Source organism: Loxodonta africana, chromosome 10 (genome assembly GCF_030014295.1).
Source record: "Loxodonta africana isolate mLoxAfr1 chromosome 10, mLoxAfr1.hap2, whole genome shotgun sequence".
NCBI classification, from domain to species: domain Eukaryota; kingdom Metazoa; phylum Chordata; class Mammalia; order Proboscidea; family Elephantidae; genus Loxodonta; species Loxodonta africana.
In genome coordinates this window covers 72,012,362-72,037,432 of record NC_087351.1, presented here as the reverse complement: position 1 = coordinate 72,037,432, position 25,071 = coordinate 72,012,362, and the positions used below count along the sequence as shown (strand labels likewise).

The window sequence follows — 25,071 nt, the reverse complement described above, 5'->3', positions numbered from 1 at the left end:
CTTTCTTGGTGGCATGAGGAGGTCCCTATCTCTCTGCTCACTTATCTCTCCTTTCATCTCTTGTAAGATGAAAGGAGATACAGGCCACATCCCAGGGAAACTCCCTTTACATTGGATCAGAGATGTGACCTGAGTAAGGGTGATGCATTCCGTCCTAATCCTCTTTAACATAACCTAATCTTGCTCATTAATCGCAGGCAGAGATTAGGATTTACAACACATAGGAAAATTAAGATCAAATTACAAAATGGAGGACAACAATACTGGGACTCATAGCCTAGCCAAGCTGATACACATTTTGGGGGGACACAATTCAATCCATAACAGTAGTCAAAGTGAAAAGGAAAATAGTTAAATAACACTCATTGTCAGTGAGGAGAACATACCTGTCCTTAGGGGAAAATGTTTTTCTAACACTTTATCTCTAAAAGTACTTTCTCAAGTGGCCCTTCAAATGAGGGCACTGAGAGACATGCAGGGTAAGATCCTCAACAGCATCATTAGAACAAATGCACTACTAGTTTTATAAGACTATTTCTAAAACATCCCTCATGAAAATAAAACCCAGTGTACTAGATTCTAGGATACTTGTATGTGCTGGGAGGAGGCTGTTTTAGAATTTCCATCCCTGAGAAGGATCCTGAAACAAACAGGCCAAAGATAAGCAATCTTCTCAGTGTACCTCAAAGTTCTGAACAATCATAAGCTGCTGCTTAATTTTCTAGAAAATTTTATGAGTTTTGGCATCTGATGGGTGTGAGGCAAAGGAACACAGGAAATTCTTATATTCTTTACACATTTGTTACACATCTGTCATGGAAGACAGGAAACCTGTATGAACTTGCTTGTTATAGGATCCAAGTTTCCAAGTATTGATTTCCTATTCAGTCCTATGTTCTGTGTTCATTTTTCTTTACAGTTTATAGCAATGTTCATACACCATTTGTCAGTTCAAATATAATTTTCTTAAATATAAGCAACTGTATTTTTCAAAGAATAGGAAGTTATTTTTGGCCCAATTGGATGGTAGGGCCCCAGAGCATAGTTTCTTCTATTCTGTCCTATAGAACTGTGCCCTACATTTTAGGCACTGAATTCAGTGGGTGCAAATGTGAGCAGCAGCATCCCTCCTCCGCCACCTCAATTTAGACAACTGAGAACTGGCCAGAGGAAAAAAATTTTAAATATGGTTCTAAAATCTGCTTTCGAGACTTACATTTTAATAAACCTAGTAAATTTGAGTATTATATTAGTAATAAAGCCATGGTCAAAATGCTTATGGCCTATGAATATGTGAATATATGCTGGAACCAAATGCTATGTGTCAAAAAACAACTTACGATTGAGATTCCATCCAAAGCTTTCAGTTCTGGAAGATGAAATATTACAAATAATCGGTAGTTTTCTTGATTCCATACAATAACATTTCCATACATGTCTAGAATGACCAGGTTGTACAAACCCTAGGAAATAAAAATACATACGTATACATACATACATACGTATATATATGTAGCACACCCTAACTAGTTATTTTTTCCTTTTAAGAGTTTAACCATCCTTTAACTTTAATATTTGCATTTACCATTCCATAGTGATTTAGGTGTTTTTAAGTGTACTTCAAGAAATTTGTCAAGAAATATGGAAGACAGCTTCCTGGGCATTTGACTAGAAGAGACCCATATTTGTGCCCATTCCAAAGAAAGGTGATCCAGCTGAATGCGTAAATTATTGAACAATATCATTAATAGCACACACAAGTAAATTTTGCTGAAGATCATTCAATAGCGGTTGCAGCAGTACATTGACAAGGAACTGCCAGAAGTTCAAGCCAGTTTTAGAAGAGGACGTGCAACAGGGAATATCACTGCTGATGTCAGATGGATCTTGGCTGAAAGCAGAGAATACCAGAAAGATGTTTACCTGTGTTTTATTGACTATGCAAAGGCATTTGACTATGTGGATCATGACAAATTATGGATAACATTGCTAAGAAAGGGAATTCCAGAACACTTAATTGTGCTCATGAGGAGCCTGTACCTAGACCAAGAGGCAGTCATCCGAACAGAACAAGGGGATACTGTATGGTTTAAAGTCAGGAAAGGTGCACATCAGGGTTGTATTATTTCACCATACTTATACGATCTGTATGCTGAGCAAATAATCCGAAAAGCTGGACTGTATGAAGATGAATGGGACATCAGGATTGGAGGATGACTCATTAACAGTCTGCAATATGCAGATGATACAACCATGTTTGCAGAAAGTTAAGAGGACTTGAAGCACTTACTGATGAAGATCAAAGGCTATAGCCTTCAGTATGGATTTCACCTCAACATAAAGAAAACAAAAATCCTCACAAATGGACCAACAAGCAACATCATGATAAATGGGAAAAGATTGCAGTTGTCAAGGATTTCATTTTACTTGGATCCACAGTCAACACACATGGAGGCCAAAAAAAAAAAAAACCAAACTCATTGCTGTGGAGTCGATTCCAACTCATGGCGACCTTACAGGGCACAGTAGAACTGCCCCATAGGGTTTCCAAGGAACAGCTGGTGGATTTCAACTGCTGAGCTTTTGGTTAGCAGCCGAACTGTTAACCACTAAGACACCACGGCTCAGCAGTCAGGAAATCAAGTGACATGTTGCATTGAGCAAATCTGCTGCGAAAGTTCTCTTTAAAGTGCTGAAAAGCAGAGGTGTCATTTTGAAGACTCAGGTTTCTCGGTAGACAGGCCTGGTAATCTGCTTCTGAAAGGGTTACAGCCTTGAAAACACTATGAAGCAGTTCTATTCTGCACACGTGGAGTTGCCATGAGTGGGAATCAACTCCATGGTGACTAACAACAATAGGATGGAGAAGACACTACCCACTAAAAAAAAACCCACTGCCGTCGAGTTGATTCCGACTCATAGCGACCCTATAGGACAGAGTAGAACTGCCCCATAGAGTTTCCAAGGAGAAGACACTAAAATTTAAGAAAGGCAATAAATGGACACAAGTTTTTGGTTGGAGAGCATATCCTAGCAATATGGTACCAGCAACAGGAAAGAAGCCAGAGTGAGACTCACAGTGGTAGGAAATGGCCCCAAAACTTTAGAAACAATGAAGTCGGACGTTGCATTTAAAACGAATTCTTATTCTGTGCTACTAGTGCTCCATTTTGTTCAAACCCTCTGTAACGCCTGTTACACAGCAGCCTTGAATTAGAAGTACTTCAGTTGGGGAATCCTTAAAAATGGTGAGGAAGGTACTAGTTAGGGGTGACAGAGGTTGGGCTATTTTATTTAAGTATTAAAAAAAGTTACAAGGAGGGGGCCAAGATGGCTGACTAGGTAGACACTACCTCGGATCCCTCTTGCAACAAAGACTCGGAAAAGCAAGTGAATCGATCACATACATGACAATCTATGAACGCTGACCAACAAACACAGATTTAAAAAGTTGACCTGAGTGACAGAGACCAAGAACGAACAACTATGGGGAAGCAGCGACTGTTTTCGGAGCCTGGAGCCAGCGTCCCAGTCAGCGGATTTACTGGAAAGACAAGTTTCCCAGGTCTGATATCTCTGCATAATCAACAGAGCCCTCACTGACCCACAACAGGGAACTGAGGGCTGAAGCTCCCCCGAGACCACCTAGCCTCCTGCCTTAGGGGTCTAAAGAGGGTGACACCTACCAATCTGTAGAGTTACTTGCATTGGGGGCCTAAGGTACAGCTGCAGAGCCCACCCACCAAGATGCTTTAGGAATAGAGACACACCTACCTCACTGACACTTGGGGGAAGCCTGTCAGCATCCTGCCCTCCCGGAGTGTGAACCCCAGCTGCTACTAGAATCTGGTGCATACAACTATCACCACTACTCCTCAAGGTGGATAGGTGACAGGGTGCATCACACACTTGATGACCCAAAATCAGATTCTATTCAAGAATAGTGAATGGACTCAGGCATATATATCTGGTAACAGCCCAAACCAGCTAGTAATAGGTAATAAGTAAGTCAAGGGCTACAACAATCAAGACAGCACAATCTAGTATCCCATCCACGTACACTGAAAGAAAACAAAACAAGATAAGACTCAGTGAGCAAATATAGAATAAATCCACTACAATATCTTAGTGATGGCTCGGAGACAGCAGCCGATATCAAACCACATAAAGAAGCAGACCATGACTGCTTCTACAACCCCCCAAACAAAAGAATCAAAATCTTTCCCAAATGAAGATACGATCCTGGAATTATCAGATACAGAATATAAAAAACTAATTTACAGAATGCTTCAAGATATCAGGGATGACCTCAGAAATGAAATAAGGCAATCTGCAGAAAAAGCCAAGGAACACACTGATAAAACTGTTGAAGAACTCAAAAAGATTATTCAAGAACATAGTGGAAAAATTAATAAGTTGCAAGAATCCATAGAGAGACAGCATTCAGAAATCTAAAAGATTAACAATAAAATTAGAGAATTAGACAACGCAATAGGAAGTCAGAGGAGCAGACTCGAGCAATTAGAATGCAGAGTGGGAAATCTGGAGGACCAGGGAATTAACACCAACATAGCTGGAAAAAAATCAGATAAAAAAATTTTAAAAAATGAAGAAACCCTAAGAATCATGTGGGACTCTATCAAGAAGGATAACTTGCATGTGATTGGAGTCCCAGAACGGGGAGGGATAACAGAAAGCACAGAGAGAACTGTTGAAGATCTCCTGACAGAAAACTTCCCTGACATCATGAAAGACGAAAGGATATCTATCCAAGATGCTCATCGAACCCCATTTAAGATTGATCCAAAAAGAAAAGCACCAAGACATATTATCAACAAACTTGCCAAAACCAAAGATAGAAAGAAAATTTTAAAAGCAGCCAGGAATAAAAGAAAGGTCTCCTACAAGGGAGAATCAATAAGAATACGTCCAGACTACTCAACAGAAACCATGTAGACAAGAAGGCAATGGTATGACATATATAGAGCACTGAAGGAGAAAAACTGTCAGCCAAGGATCATATATCCAGCAAAACTCTCTCTGAAATATGAAGGCGAAATTAAGATATTTACAGATAAACACAAGCCTAGAGAATTTGCAAAAACCAAACCAAAGCTACAAGAAATACTAAAGGAAATTCTTTGGTCAGCAAACAATAATATCACATACAGGCACAACACAGGGTCACAGAACAGAACATCCTGATATCAACTCAAATAGGGAAATGATAAAAACAAATTAAGATTAATTAAAAAAAAATGCTCAAAACAGGGAATCATCGAAGTCAATATGTGAAAGATCACAATAATCAAAAAGAGGGACTAAATACAGGTGGCACAGAACTGCCATATGGAGCGGGATACAAGGCGATATACGACAATACAAGTTAGGTTTTTACTTAGAAAAATAGGGGTAAATGTTAATTAAGGTCGCCACAAAGAGGTATAACAACTCCATAACTCAAAATAAAAACCAGGAAAAACGTAACGACTCAGCAAACATAAAGTCAAATACTATGAAAATGAGGAACACACAATTTACAAAGAAAAACGTCTCAGCACAAAAAAGTAAGTGGAAAAATGAAATTGTCAACAACACACATAAAAAGGCATCAAAATGACAACACTAAACACATACTTATCTATAATTACGCTGAATGTAAATGGACTAAATGCACCAATAAAGAGACAGAGAGTCTCAGACTGGATAAAGAAACACGATCCGTCTATATGCTGCCTACAAGAGACACACCTTAGACTTAGAGACACAAACAAACTAAAACTCAAAGGATGGAAAAAAATATATCAAGCAAACAATAAGCTAAAAAGAGCAGGAGTAGCAATATTAATTTCTGACAAAATAGACTTTAAAGTTAAATCCACCACAAAGGATAAAGAAGGAAACTACATAATGATAAAAGGGACAATTGACCAGGAAGATATAACCATATTAAATATTTATGCACCCAGTGACAGGGCTGCAAGATACATAAATCAAATTTTAACAGAATTGAAAAGTGAGATAGACACCTCCACAATTACAGTAGGAGACTTCAACACACCACCTTCGGAGAAGGACAGGACATCCAGTAAGAAGCTCAACAGAGACATGGAAGACCTAATTACAACAATCAACCAACTTGACCTCATTGACTTATACAGAACTCTCCACCCAACCGCTGCAAAGTATACTTTTTTTTCTAGCGCACATGGAACATTCTCTAGAATAGACCACATATTAGGTCATAAAACAAACCTTTGCAGAATCCAAAACATCGAAATATTACAAAGCATCTTCTCAGACCACAAGGCCATAAAAGACAAAATCAATAACAGAAAAATTAGGGAAAAGAAATCAAATACTTGGAAACTGAACAATACCCTCCAAAAAAGACTGGGTTATAGAAGACATCAAGGAGGGAATAAGGAAATTCATAGAATGCAACGAGAATGAAAATACTTCCTATCAAAACCTCTGGGACACAGCAAAAGCAGTGCTTAGAGGCCAATTTATATCAATAAATGCACATATACAAAAAGAAGAGCCCAAATCAGAGAACTGTCCCTACAACTTGAATAGAAAGTGAGCAACAAAAGAATCCATCAGGCACCAGAAGAAAAAAAATAATAAAAATTAGAGCTGAACTAAATGAATTGGAGAACAGAAAAACAATTGAAAGAATTAACAAAGCCAAAAGCTGGTTCTTTGAAAAAATTAACAAAATTGATAAACCATTGGCCAGACTGACTAAAGAAATACAGGAAAGGAAACAAATAACCCGAATAAGAAACGAGATGGGCCACATCACAAAAGACCCAACTGAAATTAAAAGAATCACATCAGATTATTACGAAAAATTATACTCGAACAAATTTGCAAACCTAGAAGAAATGGATGAATTCCTAGAAAAACACTACCTACCTAAACTAACACAATCAGAAGGAGAACAACTAAATAGACCCAAAACAAAAAAAGAGATTGAAACAGTAATCAAAAAAACTCCCAACAAAAAAAAGCCCTGGCCCAGATGGCTTTACTGCAGAGTTCTACCGAACTTTCAGAGAAGAGTTAACACTGCTACTACTAAAAGTATTTCAAAGCATAGAAAATGACGGAATACTACCTAACTCATTCTATGAAGCCACCATTTCCCTGATACCAAAACCAGGTAAAGATATCATAAAAAAAGAAAATTACAGACCTATATCCCTCATGAACATAGATGCAAAAATCCTCAACAAAATTCTAGCCAATAGAATTCAACAACATATCAAAAAAATAATCCACCATGACCAAGTTGGATTTATACCAGGTATGCAAGGCTGGTTTAATATTAGAAAAACCATTAATGTAATCCACCATATAAATAAAACAAAAGACAAAAACCACATGATCTTATCAATTGATGCAGAAAAGGCATTTGACAAAGTCCAACACCCATTCATGATAAAAACTCTCAGCAAAATAGGAATTGAAGGAAAATTCCTCAACATAATAAAGGGCATCTATACAAAGCCAACAGCCAACATCACTCTAAATGGAAAGAGCCTGGAAGCTTTCCCTTGAGATCGGGAACCAGACAATGATGCCCTTTATCACCGCTCTTATTCAACATTGTGCTAGAGGTCCTAGCCAGAGCAATTAGGCTAGACAAAGAAATAAAGGGCATCCGGATTGGCAAGGAGGAAGTAAAATTATCTCTATTTGCAGATGACATGATCTTATACACAGAAAACCCTTAGGAATCCTCCAGAAAACTACTGAAACTAATAGAAGAGTTTGGCAGAGTCTCAGGTTATAAGATAAACATACAAAAATCACTTGGATTCCTCTACATCAATAAAAAGAACATCGAAGAGGAAATAACCAAATCAATACCATTCACAGTAGCCCCCAAGAAGATAAAATACTTAGGAATAAATCTTACCAAAGATGTAAAAGACCTATACAAAGAAAACTACAAAGTACTAGTGCAAGAAACTAAAAAGGACCTACATAAGTGGAAAAACATACCTTGCTCATGGATAGGAAGACTTAACGTAGTAAAAATGTCTATTCTACCAAAAGCCATCTATACATACAATGCACTTTCGATCCAAATTCCAATGACATTTTTTAATGTGATGGAGAAACAAATCACCAACTTCATATGGAAGGGAAAGAAGCCTTGGATAAGTAAAGCATTACTGAAAAGGAAGAAGAAAATGGGAGGCCTCACTCTACCTGATTTCAGAACCTATTATACAGCCACAGTAGTCAAAACAGCCTGGTACTGGTACAACAACAGGCACATAGACCAATGGAACAGAATTGAGAACCCAGATATAAATCCATCCACATATGAGCAGCTGATATTTGACAAAGGCCCAGTGTCAGTTAATTGGGGAAAAGATTGTCTTTTTAACAAATGGTGCTGGCATAACTGGATATCCATTTGCAAAAAAATGAAACAGGACCCATACCTCACACCATGCACAAAAACTAACTCCAAGTGGATCAAAGACCTAAACATAAAGACTAAAACGATAAAGATCATGGAAGAAAAAACAGGGACAACCCTAGGAGCCCTAATACAGGGCATAAACAGAATACAAAACATTACCAAAACTGATGAAGAGAAACCAGATAACTGGGAGCTCCTAAAAATCAAACACCTATGCTCATCTAAAGACTTCACCAAAAGAGTAAAAAGACCACCTACAGACTGGGAAAGAGTTTTCAGCTATGACATCTCCGACCAGCGCCTAATCTCTAAAATCTACATGATTCTGTTAAAATTCAACCACAAAAAGACAAACAACCCAGTGAAGAAGTGGGCAAAGGATATGAACACACACTTCACTAAAGAAGATATTCAGGCAGCTAACAGATACATGAGAAAATGCTCTCGATCGTTAGCCATTAGAGAAATGCAAATTAAAACTAGGATGAGATTCCATCTCACTCCAACAAGGCTGGCATTAATCCAAAAAACACAAAATAATAAATGTTGGAGAGGCTGCAGAGAGATTGGAACTCTTATACACTGCTGGTGGGAATGTAAAATGGTACAACCACTTTGGAAATCTATCTGGTGTTATCTTAAACAGTTAGAAATAGAACTACCATACAACCCAGAAATCCCACTCCTCGGAATATACCCTAGAGAAATAAGGGCCTTCACACAAACAGATACATGCACACCCATGTTTATTGCAGCTCTGTTTACAATAGCAAAAAGCTGGAAGCAACCAAGGTGTTCAACAATGGATGAATGGATAAATAAATTGTGGTATATTCACACGATGGAATACTATGCATCGATAAAGAACAGTGACGAATCTGTGAAACATTTCATAACATGGAGGAACCTGGAAGGCATTATGCTGAGTGAAATTAGTCAGAGGCAAAAGGACAAATATTGTATAAGACCACTATTATAAGATCTTGAGAAATAGTATAAACTGAGAAGAACACATACTTTTGTGGTTACGAGGTGGGGAGGGAGGGAGCGGGGGAGAGGGTTTTTTACTGATTAGTTAGTAGATAAGAACTACTTTAGGTGAAGGGAAGGACAATACTCAATACATGGAAGGTCAGCTGAACTGGACTGGACCAAAAGCAAATAAGTTTCCGGGATAAACTGAATGCTTCAAAGGTCAGCGGACCAAGGGCGGGGGTTTGGGGAACATGGTTTAAGGGGACTTCTAAGTCAACTGGCAAAATAATTCTATTATGAAAACATTCTGCATCCCACTTAGAAATGTGGCGTCTGGGGTCTTAAATGCTAACAAGCGGCCATCTATGAAGCATTAATTGGTCTCAACCCACCTGGATCAAAGGAGAATGAAGAACACCAAGGTCACACAATAACTATGAGCCCAAGAGACAGAAAGGGCCCCATGAACCAGAGACTTACACCATCCTGAGACCAGAAGAACTAGTGGGTGCCCGGCCACAACTGATGACTGCCCTGACAGGGAGCACAACAGAGAACCCCTGAGGGAGCAGGAGATCAGTGGGATGCAAACCCCAAATTCTCATAAAAAGATCGTACTTAATGGTCTGACTGAGACTAGAGGAATCCCTGTGGTCATGGTCCCCAAACCTTCTGTTGGCCCAGGATAGGAACCATTCCCGAAGACAACTCATCAGACATGGAAGGGACTGGACAGTGGGTAGGAGAGAGATGCTGATGAAGAGTGAGCTATTTGTATCAGGTGGACACTTGAGACTGTATTGGCATCTGTCTGGAGGGGGAATGGGAGGATAGAGAGAGTTGGAAGCTGGCAAAATTGTCAGGAAAGGAGAGACTGGAAGGGCTGACTCATTAGGGGAAGAGCAAGTGGGAGTATGGAGTAAGGTGTATATAAACTTATATGTGACAGTCTGACTTGATTTGTAAATGTTTACTTGAAGCTCAATAAAAGTTAAAAAAAAATGAAACAAAATAATATTAAAAAAAAAAAGTTACTCCAGAAGGCTATCAACTAGGGAACATATGGCTGCACATATATATATGTCTATATGTATATTTAAGTTAAACACAAATACATTCTAATAGACTTTGCTACTCTTAATTTTTATATTTTCTAAATTATGTGCAGTGAACATGCATTACTTTTATAGTGTAAAGAAACAGTAAATATTAAAAAAAAACTTCCCCAAAATGACCACGCCAGATACTCACCTTTAAATTGTAGATCTCCTGGCTGAGAGAAATATAGTTATTGCTTACATATAATTCGATTAGAGTAAAAGCTTTCTGCAAACCAATCAATGAAGTGATTCTGTTGCTCTCAAGAGAAAGGGAGTGAAGATGAAGCATGTTATCAAAAGTATGCTTTTCCACACCACTGAGAAGATTATTATTCATGCTGAGTCGAGTTAATTTGGTCAGCTTTGATATGCCTAGGAAAATAAGCAAATTCAAGGAAAGGTTCAGACAGCATTGAAAGGTTAATTTAAAATATAACCTGCTTGTCATTTCACTCTTACTCTTTTTTTAAGTTCAAGTGGTTTTAAGGACTGTATAGTATTAACCATCACTGTTTTTTCTTATTTTTCAGAAGTATATTATCTGTGTATAAAGTTCTATCTGACACATTAAATTCCATTTTTTAGATTTCTAAGTAGATTCATTCTTCCCTAGGTAATAAGAAAAGGCAGCATATAGAAAACATTGAATTTTGCTTTCAATTCACCTTCAAATGATAAAATAAAGATTTTCACCACCACGACTACACAAATCTTCACACAAAGCTCAAGATAATCAACAGCTCTCATTTTAAAACCTCGAGGGTAAGGAACTAGCATATGCTGCTCTGGAAAATATTCCTCATTATGGCACCATATGGATGGAAAGAATGATTTAACTTGATTCTTTTACATTTGTATGCCTGGAAGTACGCTTAGGCAGAAGTTTAGAAAATGGCACCTCTTAAACCACAGTCTAACCCCTTACACACAGTGTGTACTGTAGGCATTTTATAACTTTAGGTAGAATGATGCAGTTGAAAAAACCAAGATATATAACCTGGTATATTTCAGAACATGTCCTCTAAACAATTTTTTTTTAGCTGCGGGTGAGTATAGACCCAGCCTCAGTTCCTCATTAATAAAACAGACATACTAAAATGTACTTCTAAGGGGTTATGGAATTAAATAGAATGAAGTTTGAAAAACATTAGCTATAAAAAAAAAAAAGGTTTTGGCAAATAATTGATCCTCGACAAATTTGATTCAGCTTCCTTTTCATACAAGCCCCGCCCAATGCTGAAAGTAAATCAATCTAGGCAAAGGTAGGATAAAATCATCAAAACAAAAATTCTTAAATGGATATTAAATCCTTAACTGGATATTATCCTTAAATGGATATTCACATCTAGAGAAAAATAAGAAAAATCTCTGTTCAAGTTCAGTGAAGTAGCTTCTATCCTATCCTCCCTAAAAAGCAGTGTAGAAAAATACACGTTGGAGCTTCCCTTCAGCAGGTTATAAAAAGAAAAAAAAAGCAGTGTAGAAAAATATGCGTTGGAGCTTCCCTTCAGTAGGTTATAGAGGGAATGAAAAGGAAATAGGTTCTCGACTGTAAATACCAAGTGAAAGGAACAACCTATTGCATGGGAATAGAATGGAAGACTAGGGACGATTCTAGACAAAGGTAACTAAACTACCCTAGGTTTTCTCAATTGAGATCTACAGAGGAGAGGTCTGTCAATCTGTATAATCAGCAAGTACCCCAAGTGATTCTTAGGATCAAGCAAGTTTTAGAAACATTGTCAACAGTTATTAAAATAAAATTTAACAAATGTTATACACATGGTTAAACTTTTTAAATACTTGCTTTTGTATATATAATTTTTTGAAATCAGATTTTCTATTTTAGGAAAAAAGGAGTAGATATATATGCTAAAAAACAATCTGACAATGCAAGAGTGAATAGTCTCTTCCCTGGCTATGGTTTCCAATTTTTACTTTCCCTCCTCAACGGCAATCATGTTATCAAAATGCATATCCAGAAATATTCTATACCCAAATAAGTATATATGTTTGTGTGTGTATACCCAAATCTGTGTATACGTATTCCCGTTTTCAATCCAATAATGTATACTTGTGGACTTTTTTTTTTTTTTTTTTTTAATTCCTAGAAGTTAGTTATCCCTTTGAGGAGAGGGAGAGTCAGAGGAAATTATCAGTAAGCCATGGAAGGTTGCTTTCAGTTTCTTTTCAGGTTCAGTGATTTAAATAGGGGTAAGAATAAAACAAAGCTGGGAGGGAGTCAGAAAATACTTAACTTAGTATATCCCAGAAAATGTCCTCTAAACTCATGTTTTTTTAAGCTGCAGGTGAGCATAGACTCAACTGCAGTGAAGGATCTAGGTAGCTTAAAAGGGGGTAGGGAGTGAAAGTCTGTCATTCTCCCTGGCCCAGAAAGATATGTTTTAATTCTGAACTTTAAAAAGCCAAATAAAATATATTATATCGGTCCCATTATTACTGAGAGTTAAGTAAAGCTGCTTAATTATACTTGTTCGTGGATCATATAAAAGATTATAGAGTATATTTGATTTTCAACTTCTAGTGAGTGTAAATTTTCATTTTCATTAGTTTTTAACTTTCAAATGTAACCTTAATTCTGTATTTTGAAAAGTGAACTGGGGTGCTTTATCTTTTTCAAAAGCACACCTCATTCATTCACCTATTCAACTCTACAGACATTAATGACTACCTAGTTTGTATGTGCTAGGTTTGGCAAGAGATGGTAACCACTGGCACAGAGGAGAGAAGAGCAGTGGAGGAGGTGAAAGTCAGCTAGCTGAACTCATTATATATAGCAATGAACCACTGATTCCACAAATAGGTGTTTAGAATACTCTGTCCCAAACTTCTTGAAACTTCCCTAGAAGTTTAGAAATTCTGTCTTCAGTTTTATTACGTTTTTGCTCTTGTTAATTTAGGCATTCAAAGTTCCTAAGTCCTTTACCTTCTATCTTTGAGATGAAGTTTCCATCTAACGTGAGCTCTTCCAAGTTAATACAAGATTCCAAGCCTTCCATTTTAGTGAGATTGTTGTTGCTGAATGATGCCCACTTTAGATTTTCCAATTTTTCTAAATTTGTAATTTCAAAGAGATTTTGCCCATCCAAATTTAGGGCAGTTATCTGTAGAATAATTTGCATTATATGTTACTTCTGAATTTCGCCAGTAAATACAATCAAGGTCATAAGATAAAAAGGCTAAAGAAACAATTCAAATGTGACAAGTAAGCATGAAAGGAATTCCTTCAGGAATTAAGGATATTGTACAGCTCTTACTTTTCAACAAAGTAAAATTTGACATGACTGTAATTCCAAAGAGGCACTTACATGGTGTTATGGACACTGTGATGTGCCAGTCAGATGCCCCTCAGTGAAGGACTTGTCCCAGCTTCTGAGGGTGATGTCAGCAACAGCCTTCAGCTGAGGGGCTGCCTCTGCTGCAAAGAGCCACCTCACCCAAGGTCATGTTCCTTTCCAGGGTGGCCCACATCCAATAATGGAGGGATATAAAAGCTTGGCCATCTCAACCCTACTTGGGACAAATTTAAAGAGCCATCGTGCTTCCAGAACTCCTCGTGGGGTCTGCTAAAACTATCATTATGTCTGCATCACAGCTCATTTTCTGTCTATATTCTATAATAAAAATAAAGACACTAATAGCTTTCATTTTCAAGGGTCATCTTTTCTTATTCCAGTTTCTATCTTTGTCAAGAGGTAGAATGGCTCCTTATGCAACAAGAATATGCTGTCATTCTATAAACTTTTCCCTTATCCTTGGCTGAATTCTGACCAGTTTCCCTATCTGCTTGCCAGGGTTCCTGATCCATTTTCCCTTAACACCCAGACTTGCTCTCTGGCTATGAGCCTTTAAATTTGCTTGCCTTTTTTGACCTATTATCAGACTCTATCCTTCGGTTTTGTGGTGCACCTTGCCATAAATCCCCAATTATATGGTGACCACCTTCCAGGCCTAGTTCTTGTGATGTAACTAATCACTACTTGACCTCTCTATTTTAATTTGGCTCTTCTACTTTTCTACCCTCTCTCTGTTTGTTCCCGCTTTATGATAAACAGATCAAAGCTAACTAAAAATTAACTGAAATTAAGCTTTTATATTAGGTTTAATAGAATTAGCCTTTACCTTCAAGTGCCAGTTTCCATTTAGATGTGAATATGGTCCTGACTTTGAAAACTGTGTCAGAATTTTGGCAGAAGGCCATGTACTAAGTACCCGTGGTCTTTCCTCTTTAGTACTAGAATGCCGTAAAAGAGAGAACTAAAAAAAAAAAACCCAAAATATATATACATATATATATAATGAATAAAGGAAACAAGATAGATTCGTTCATATGTAGCTAAAATATTGTATCCAAATATACTTTTAATATTTCACTTTTTATTGTTTTAGTGAATACCGAACCATACAAAATAATATTTATAAAACTGCGAAAGGACTAGTACAATACAAACACCCACATACTCACCCATGAAACCAGGCCAAGCTAGAGTATCACTAATCCCCTAGAAGCTCCCTATGGGCCCCACCCTAAATCCCTTTCACCTTCTTCCCCTCAGAGGCTATTTCTATCTCAAATTTTGTATCTACCATTTCCTTGCTTTATAGTTTTAATATCTATGTTTAAGCCCATGGACATTATATCATTTAGTCTTGCACACGTCTGAACTTTATGTAAATTGAATCATATTTTACTGCTGTATAGCTATCCCTTATCAATTCTCTTATCAATGGACAATGAGTTTGAGCTCAGTGTTTCGCTATTATAAACACTGTGACCTGGGAATACCTGCAGTTTAGAGTCTATGCCCAGAAGGAAAATCGCTGAGCTGCAGGGTGTACATATATTCAGTTTTACTAGAAAATACCAAATTGTTTTTCAAAGTGGTTGTACCAGTTTAACCTTTACTTCACATCTTTGCTAAAGCTTGGTATTGTTAATCTAGTGGCTATAAATTGGTAGGTCATTGTGGTTTTTATATTTCATTTCTTGATTACCAATATGGTGGAACATCTTTTCACAAGTTAATTCAATGTTCTGATTTCCTCTTCTGTGAGGTGTCTTTTCAACTCTTTTGCCCATTTTTTCTATTTGGTTGGTTGTCTTTTTCTTTATATATTCTGATTATAAAAGGATTTTTTTTTTTAATCAGATGTTGCTAATTTCTTTCCCCAATATGTAGCTTGTATTTTCACTTCCTTTATGGTGGTGTCCCTTGAGGAATGGCTATATTAATTTTAATGAAGACAAATCCAATTGCTTATGATTTACGCTCTTTGTTTCTTGTCTAGTAAATTCTTCCCTAACTCAAGGCATTGATGATAATCTCTGATATTTTCTTCTAAGACATTTTTGGTTTTGTCTTTTACATTGAAGTCCTTAACGCACTTGTCCCAGCACCTTTTAATGAATGGTTTCCCCTGATCTACAAATGTAGCTGTCACTTATTAGGTTTCCATGTATATGTGGGTCTGTTTTAGGTTCTTTATTCTGATCCATTGGTCTACCTGTCTAACTCCATGACAATATCATCTTAAAGGATTTTCATGGGTTTTGATTTTGTGTAAAGTAAATCCCTAACTCCTCATCAGAAGTGTTAGCTAATTTTTATCAACAAGAAACTTTCTTTCCCTCATTTTGAATAGATTCAGAATTAAACATTACGCTGTTTGAGGAATATTCAAATACCCCATGAAAGTTAAATATTTACGTAACTAGAGTAGAGATACTTACAATGTTGAAACTACTTTGTCCGAAGTGTGGGATTCTTAATATAAATGATATAGGTATGCTTCCCCTCTATGTTAACAGGTTTTGGTGTTTTTAGCCAGATACATACAATGTCGATGCTAGGAAAATACTTCACCTAATGCTTTTGCAAGGCCTCTAGCTTACCTTATCCACAGAAAGTTGCTTAATTTCATGTAGGTTCTAGAAAAGGATTCTGGGGAGTTCAGGTGACTAGGAGAAAAACAGCTACCCTAGAGGTATTTTGGAAGTAGTGTGCAAGGATGTATCTAGAGAATCCACATAACCAGTTGGTATTTATATAGGGTACATTTGAACAGAGAAAAAAATTCAAGTGATACGGTGGTTACACATTAATTAATTCTTTTTATTAACACTCTGAGAATATAAAATCTTAATAACAGAAAAGAGTATGTGAAGTGTTATTTGTATGTTATAAATAGCACAAGAAATATTAAACGGTAATATCCAACCTGAGTAATCTTTGTTCCATTAATAAATTTCATAGCTGCAGTTGTCTCTTCTTCAGAAATAAGGATTCCATCTAAATGAGTGAGAGTCTTTAATCTGCCAACAACACTCAGCCTCAATGTGGCTGGCTTGAGAAAAACAGGAAAAAGTTAATTTTTATAAAATATTACATATGTTTTGGCATGGAAAAGGAGTACTTCTTCATTCCTTTCCGTATAATTCAAAATTATGCATCTCTAGGAATATTATGCACATCTAGAAAAATTATGTGTATCTAGAAATAAAGGCTTAACATTTAAAACAACAGTTGAAATTAAAATTATATTTAAGAATTAATCTGTTATAGTTGAAGTTGGATGATTCTATTCTTAGGAAGGAGGGAATCCCACATGTTGTTATTGAAAAATGTGCCTTTGGTGAAAAATGTTAAAAGAACAACTGCAATGACTATACTGTTTATCCGGATCAGCAGTAAGCTAGCAGCTCCATGTGTGATTCAATATGGATCTGTAGCCCTTGACAGCCAATTTGGCAACTGGAAAATAGCTACACTGTGATCACCCAGGGAGTATGCTTTAGCAAAAGAAAAAATATTCTTCAATTTTACTGAGCAAAAAAGAAACACAACATAAACATAGTAGTATAGTCAATTTAATAGAACCAATTATGCTTTAGTCCCTTTTTAAAATGTTGAACGTGGTCTTATGTACATCTTTTAAAAGCAGGGAAAGGAAGATTCTGGAGACTATGAACTTGGGGCTCATTTTAAATACTTGAAAATACCCTTAGTTAAATTAATTGAATATTGAAATACTTATCATTAGCCTACATATTTTTGTGATGAGAAAAAATAATGATCAATTTCCTTTTATAACAGAATTCTAAGACTTTTATAATTCAGGTCTATGTGAGGAGGTAACTTTTGGACTTAAAGCAGAGAACAAATAATGCAAAATACCATTGTAAAAGTTGTTTTGTAAGTTGTTCACGAAAGTTGTAAAAAATGTTTCTCAATTACAGATTAGAGTATATTATAAATCAAATTATGTTTCCCTCTTAATAGTATGCTTCTCTCACTGTATTATTTTATTCTTGTTTCTTATGCTCATTACAGTACGGTTCTAGCACACTGAGCTATATAAACTCTCTGGGGGCTTACAAATGGCAATAACATTGAGCACCCTTAAAGCCATAATGTTCTTAAACTGTTCAAGTTTACAAAACATGAAATGTAATTATAACTTTTTATTATAGTAATATTTGATTAATTTGATCACTACACTGAATTCAACTTATGAGAGACTTAAAGGAATTCTAGGAAAACAAAGATAGTTCACCTTTTCTGAACAGTACAGTAAGAAAATTGTTAGGAAAGAAAAATGACTGTTTTTTAATAAACTTGTCTGGTGCCTACCTTTTGCCATGGATTATGGTGAATATCAAGAGTGAGAAGGCTTGTGGTTTGCTTGCATAATATATTTATTTCATCACCAGATTTTTTCAGTTGATTCCAGCTCAAGTCTAAGTGTTTTAGTTTCATCAGACCTCTGAAACCCTCAAGGGTTATCACGTGGTTATGACTTGCATCCAAATACTCAAGGTTATACTGCAATGCATACAAATAGAAATGATGCTACAATACCCATGGTTTGTACTTACATAGTTCTTCTCTCTAGGTTCTCTAAGTGCTTTACATGCTTTTTGGTATAAACAGTAGTTATCCTGTAATAATGATATCAACATGTGAATTTTTCTAAAGAGCTACAAGTATTTCATTTTAGTCATTCTCTTAATTCTCACCTCAACCTTGTAACATAGAGTGGCAATGTTTGCTTTCGTAGAAGAGAAGGCATAGAAAAACTGAGCAAGTTAATTAGTCCCCAACAAACAAGGAATATATTTGTTTATATCTAGTATTCTGGTTTATACCTTTAAACCCACAGCCTGGTGAAAAAAGGTTGATCTTCAAAAGTAGAAAGTAAGCTTATCAATTCTATAATTTTATTTTTTTAAAAGTGCATGATTTTAAATATTTTTTTAAATCATAAAAGTAACACATGTTCTTTCTTGGAAATTGGGAAAATACAGGAACTAAAAAGGAAAATAGAAAGCATATATAATCTTATCACTCAGAAAGAACAACCAAAAACATTGTTTTTTAATTATACGCACATATTCTTAATATAAAACAGATCATATTATATGAATTTTCTATACTTTTAACATTTTTACACATCATTAAGTATTCTTCAAAATTATTTTTCATGGCTGCATAATATTCTATTATGTACGTGACTATATAATTACTTTAAACATTTTACTATGGGCCTTTATGTTGTTTCTAATTGTTGGCAACACTGCACTACACATCCACGAGCATGATGCTTTAACAGCAACACTGATGACTGTTTTCAGAACAGCTTCTTGGAAATAAGATTACTGGTCTAAGGCTCTCTGTATTGTTAAGGCTTTTGATAAATGCTGCCAAACAGATTTCCAGGAAGTTGGTACCAATTTACTTTTCCAACAGTAGAATATGAGAATGCCCATTTCCTCAAATATCTACCCATCTACCTGACTTAATTTACATTATTTATTACCAGTGAAGTTGAACATCTTTTCATTTGTTTATATCCACCATTTTTAAAGTTCACTTTTTGTTTACTGCCCTTCTCGACTTTGGCCGTCTATCTATTAAGATGATAGGTTTACTTGTTTGTAATAAGTTATTAAAACTTTATTTTGTTACATATATTTGTTGCAAATAAAATTTGCTTTTGAGGTATATACTAACTCAGATACAGGGCAAGGAAGAAATAAAGAGAACTTTAAGAAGATATTTTGCAATACATTTTTAAAAATTAAAATATCACTATAGATTAAAAAGAAATTTGGTTTCTTCACAGCTTTATTTAAACAACTCTTAAAGTTTAGCATAGAATTAGTCACTCCTTTGTAACTGATAGTTTATACTGTTGGAATAGCACTTATCATAGTGATTCGGGTTTCAAGGGTTAGATGCACAGATCATTAAAACCTAAAAAAAAAATTCTGGAAACGAAAACAGGGCCACTAACTTTTCATTCTCAGAAATAAGCATAGGAAAACAAAACAAAAACTACCATCACCATTTTGAACAAAAGGATATTTGGCAGTAAAAAAGTCTGAAGGCCATAATCTTATACAGGACAGTCTTTTAAAGGAAATAAATTTAGCTTTATAAAAATTTACTACACAGTACCTCTTTCATAGACCCGTGAAAACTTGTTCCACAGACTGGCACTTGCCTGAAGCTAAACATTTGGGAACCATGTATCATAAAAAGATAACTCTCTCGTTCCCTTGAAAACAGGGGTGGGATCTTCACTTTTGTATTCCCCAGGATGTAAAACAGACACCATGAGCTCAGTAAATATTCATGGAACACTATTTTCAGTTTTGCAGCAGCATTTTCTATTTTAATATTTCTTCTTCTTTAAGTTCAAATTTCTCTTAGTCCAACTTAATAAGATTAAAATCCAGAACACATCTTTTAAATTTCCTTTTGGGATAATAGTTCATTCTCTAAATATGGATTAGCTGTCTCTAGATATCAAGAGGATTTTAACAACAGGTTTTGCATTCAAAAAGATAAGCCAGTGAAAAGTATTGCTTCAGTAAAAAGTTAAGGATGTAGAATAGATTAAGGCTGCAAATAGCCATACATATTTGTCTTTCCCTGATCAACTCTGAGTATGGTGGAACTATTTTCAGAGGAAAATATCTTTCCTACTCATTTCTCTCAGACATTCTCTTTTCCTGATAGTTCAGGTGGGTGAATCACAGATATGCTGCTGAATACATTTTAATTTACTTTTCATGTGGACTCCTTGCTTAGATTTTAGTCTTACCAGAGGGTTTAAGTCTGAGTCTGATCCAATTTCTGGATTCAGTTGCCTATTTGTAGGAAATACGGAGGATAGAGGGAGGGTTGTGTTTTAAGCATGCAAATCAGCAGGGTGCAGACTGTGGGAAACTCCTTGGGACAGGCGGCCCAAGAGTTTCTATAGATAAACAATGGCAAGTGGAAGGGGTAGAGAAGGAGTCTATAAATTAAGAGACTTAAAAGATACAGTAATTTTTTAAAGATGCAAAACCAAACTTGTGCTAGGGATGAACATTTGGATGATGGAACTATAAAAAAAAAAAAAAATGCTTAAGCCTGCCCAAAGAAACAGAGAAGGTTTAATCCTAGAATCTAAGGCTAATAACCAATGTAACAGCACCTACCAAAATGCAAGGACTTTGGTATGGCTGCAGGGAGACAGAGCAGAGAAGGAACAAGAGCTGAGTATGATGATAAATTCTGAAAAGGAATGTGAATGACCTGGGACCCATGGAAACAGGGGATACTAGGTTGGTGTTCTGGAACCCCATATGAAATTATTTTGTTACATGATATATAAGAAAGAAACTGTGAGTGAGAAAAAATTCATGCCTATGTGCACATATGCATTACTGTATTTTTCCTATGATGTATGAGAAGGTAAACACAAGTCAAACAAGATATATGTGTGTGAAGTCCAGGTAGAAAGAATAAGGGAGACAGAAAGAGAAATAATAATCTGGTTAATGAACAGATGGGAAGAACTGTCAACATTAGACATAAAACGGTACACCAGGAAATGAAGAAGAATTAAGTACTCATAAGACGGAGAAAAAGAAGGGTGGGAAAACAAGAGCAGAAGAAGAAAAAGGAAAAGACACTTTTCAATGGACATTTTAAAAACATACTGGGGTAATTTTAGCATATTTATTTTAAAGCAGGAATAAGCTATGACCACAGGTGTATATTTGGTCTGCAAATGGATTCTAAATCTATTTTAAAGAAAGTAACATAATAAAGTGGATGTATGCTTTGTTCCTGATTTGGGCTTGAATACAGTATGTATAAGGTCATACTTATACAAATATTTTATCCATTAAACTAGTACTTTTATTTTACTTAAGTAAGTAATTTTAAAAGGATACGTCTTACCAAATGGTATACATCATCTAAACAAGTAAATTCATTAAAGCTGATATTAAGTTTTCGAAGTCCTGTTAGCTTGGAGAGGTCTCTTAATTTACTCAAGCTGTTTCCATGTAGATTCAGACTCTGAAGTAAAATAAAATAAAAACAAAAACAAAAAATAATAAAAGCAAATACATTCTACCATATTTAAGTGTGGATATCTAAAATGTCAGGAACAGTTACTTGAGGCAATATAACAAAAAACAAGAAAGTATTTTAAATAACATTGAGAGAGCCAGTAAGAAAAAAAAGCTAAAACGCATGATGTTAAAAGGTATAAATAGTAATAATAGTATCATTGGATTGTATTCTCCGTTAATTTGACTTTCCACTTGGCTTAAGTTTATCAGCAATGGGCATGAAATTCTTTTCAAAATATTTATTAGGGCAGATCTATTTCTCAGGCTAACCAGTGAACAATGTAGGCCATGAAGAGTTCATGAACAGGCCAGGCATTCACAGGAGAGAGGATGGCAAAGATACACCCTGATTATAGGAAACCATAGGAGGGCACTGGGACCAAGGAAAAAAGACTGAGGGTTATACTACGGTGGGTACTGAAAGAGGACAGAATGCCAAAGAAGTAACTGGGAGAGTGTCTAAGATAACTGCTATAACAAAATTTGGTCCAGATTTCATCCTAGGCTATATAAAAACAAATGTTATTAAATTTTTATATTTGAGATCCTGATAAGTACATATTTTTCTGCTTTTAAAACTACAGCATTTGAATGATATCAAGTGAAGACTGTATTTATGTATAAGCTACAGTCTTCACAACACGTGGGATTATCGTGGTAAAATCGGGTGTCTACCTTACAACCATCTTCGTTTACCACCACCATTTTATACCCTATCCTATGGACACAGCCATTTCTGGCAAGCAGAAAAAACTGAATTTCTAATCATCATTAAAACTTAGCTAAAATTGTTAAGAATGGCCATATTTATGCATCAGCGCCTTAGTTCAGACTATTACTTCTCTGGACCTCTACAATCTTTTTTTTTTTTTTAACTGGGTCTTCCTACCACCAGTCTGACTTTAGTTAAATCCATCCACAAGTTGCCAGAGTTAGGGTCTTTAAAAACAGGAGGCTGTGCCTTAAGGAAAAGAATCCAAGTTTTTTTATTTGGCTTCCAAAATCTGTCCTAAAGTGGCTACAGCCTCCTATTCTTCCAGTTTCAGCTTCACCTACCTTCTTTGTATTCCAACCTACACCTCTACCTTCCAACATCGTGCATCCTGTTCCTGTCACTGACTCTCTCGGTGTTCCCTGAGGACACCAGAATCATTCAAAGCCCTGTGCCTATGCATAGTCTTTCTTCTACCTAGAAGAAGTAAACTAAATTTCTCATGTCTTCTAAAACTCAGGTCAAAACTCACCTCTTTCTCTGAAGCTCTTCCAACTTCAAGCTTCCTACATCTGTTTATATATCTGTCTCCTCCACTAAACTGATGTCCCTGAGGCAGGGAAAATAATTTACTCATTTTGAACCCTCAATACTTACCTCACTGTCTGAAACATACTAAGTTCTCTGTAAATGCTAAGTGAATAAATCACTGCAAATCCAGGTATATAACTGAGAACTCAGATTTTAAGTATTTAATTGTGCTATACGAGAATATAAAATTATATGCTATATACCCTGGGATTTTTATTCCTATATAATGTCCTCATAAAACTCTATTTATTGAAGAAAACTGATAACAATATAACAGGTGTGTATGCTGAATTTCTCTTATAGTAATAACACAAACAAGGGAGTACAAAGGCTGTGATGTCTAAACATTCTTGCAGTATCTACTAATCTTAGAAGCCCTAGAAAATTTGCTGGCTTTTAAACAACATAGGCAAATTAAAAAAAAATATTTCCATTCATATGTTATAGGTGTTGACTAATGAGAAGTCACCTAGGGGTCACAAAGCAGTGTTTGTGTTTTATACCTTACAAACTAAAAATGAATGATCAAGAGACCTGCCTTCAGGTGCTAGCTTTTTACTTTTATCCAATACCTTTAATCCTACAGGAATACATGGTGAGAAAACTTAATTTAATCAGAACATGCATTTCTTTAAAGTTTTCATTACTGAAATTTTGTTATTAAAAGCTATTACTCAAATATTAAATCTTGACATTATAGTGCAGAAAAAATAATTTCTCAGCACTGTCAGCTCCTGCAATCACTATACTGCACATTCATGACCAAGATGGGGTTACTATTACCATGTTACAAAGTTTTCCTTCCTGTCTAATGACCAGCTGAGGAAAAGACTTAACCTCCTGGTTACTTCCCGTACTTGAAGATTTGGTGAATTGTGATGATTTAGTTTCACCAAAGCGATCCAATAACTTCTTAAAGATGATGCTTTCTGAATATTTTCAGAAGCAGACTTAAAACTATTGACCTGAGTTATTATTTAAAAAAATTTTTTTTTGCATTCCCTTTGTTTCACATGATCACTTGAAAAAATCTGTCATTTTGAACAATCTAGATCTAGAAGAAGTATAACCAGAATGCTCTTTAGAAGCAAGGATGGCAAGACTACATCTTACATACTTTGGACATGTTGTCAGGAGGGATCAGTCCCTGGAGAAGGACATCATGCTTGGCAAAGTACAGGATCAGAGGAAAAGAGGAAGACCCTCAACGAGGTGGACTGACACGGTGGCTGCAACAATGAGCTTAAGCATAGCTAAGATTATAAGGATGGCGCAGGACCCAGCAGTGCTTCGTTCTGTTGTGCATAGGGCCGCTGTGAGTCGGAACTGACTCGATGGCACCTGACAACAACAACAACAGGTCTAGAAACATTAACAATGGGGCTGGGTAATTGACTTTAAAGGTAACAAAGATAATCTAAACGTTTATCTGTATCTCAGCTTTCAGTGTGCACTTAGAAGGAGGGCAGTATCTATTTGACAGGTGTCATGTAAGGATAACTTGTCTTCTAAACACATCAATTTGTTTACTTTTTCTGCAGGTTCAAGCAAACAACCCATTTTCTCTGCAAGAACCACTGGTTGTTTGTAAAGAATACATTCATTTTTTTCAACAAATATCTAATAAGTGTCAATGTGTGCCAGCTAACGTGGTAGGGTACTGGTACAGCTGATGCTAGCCTATAGAGTGCTTATGAGTAAAGCAGAAAAAGTCAACCTTTCCTCAAGACACTTTCTTTCTAGCTTTTAGAAAACTGTCACACAATACTGATTTTGTTAAACAAGAAATTTTACCAATAACTGTCAGAAAGTTGTAGCA

The 25,071-nt window shown here is 35.9% G+C and overlaps 1 protein-coding gene across 1 annotated transcript in view; it reads right to left on the bottom strand.

The window, feature by feature from the left end:
• The window catches only part of LRRC9 (leucine rich repeat containing 9), a 134,971-nt gene that overhangs the window by 36,963 nt on the left and 72,937 nt on the right, over positions 1-25,071 (bottom strand). The window contains exons 16-22 of the mRNA XM_064292546.1: positions 21,774-21,893; positions 18,171-18,362; positions 16,759-16,884; positions 14,662-14,796; positions 13,466-13,643; positions 10,670-10,890; positions 1,341-1,463 (exon numbers count right to left, since the gene is read on the bottom strand). Coding sequence (XP_064148616.1) covers positions 1,341-1,463; positions 10,670-10,890; positions 13,466-13,643; positions 14,662-14,796; positions 16,759-16,884; positions 18,171-18,362; positions 21,774-21,893 — 1,095 coding nt within the window. The remainder of the gene's footprint in view (positions 1-1,340; positions 1,464-10,669; positions 10,891-13,465; positions 13,644-14,661; positions 14,797-16,758; positions 16,885-18,170; positions 18,363-21,773; positions 21,894-25,071) is intronic.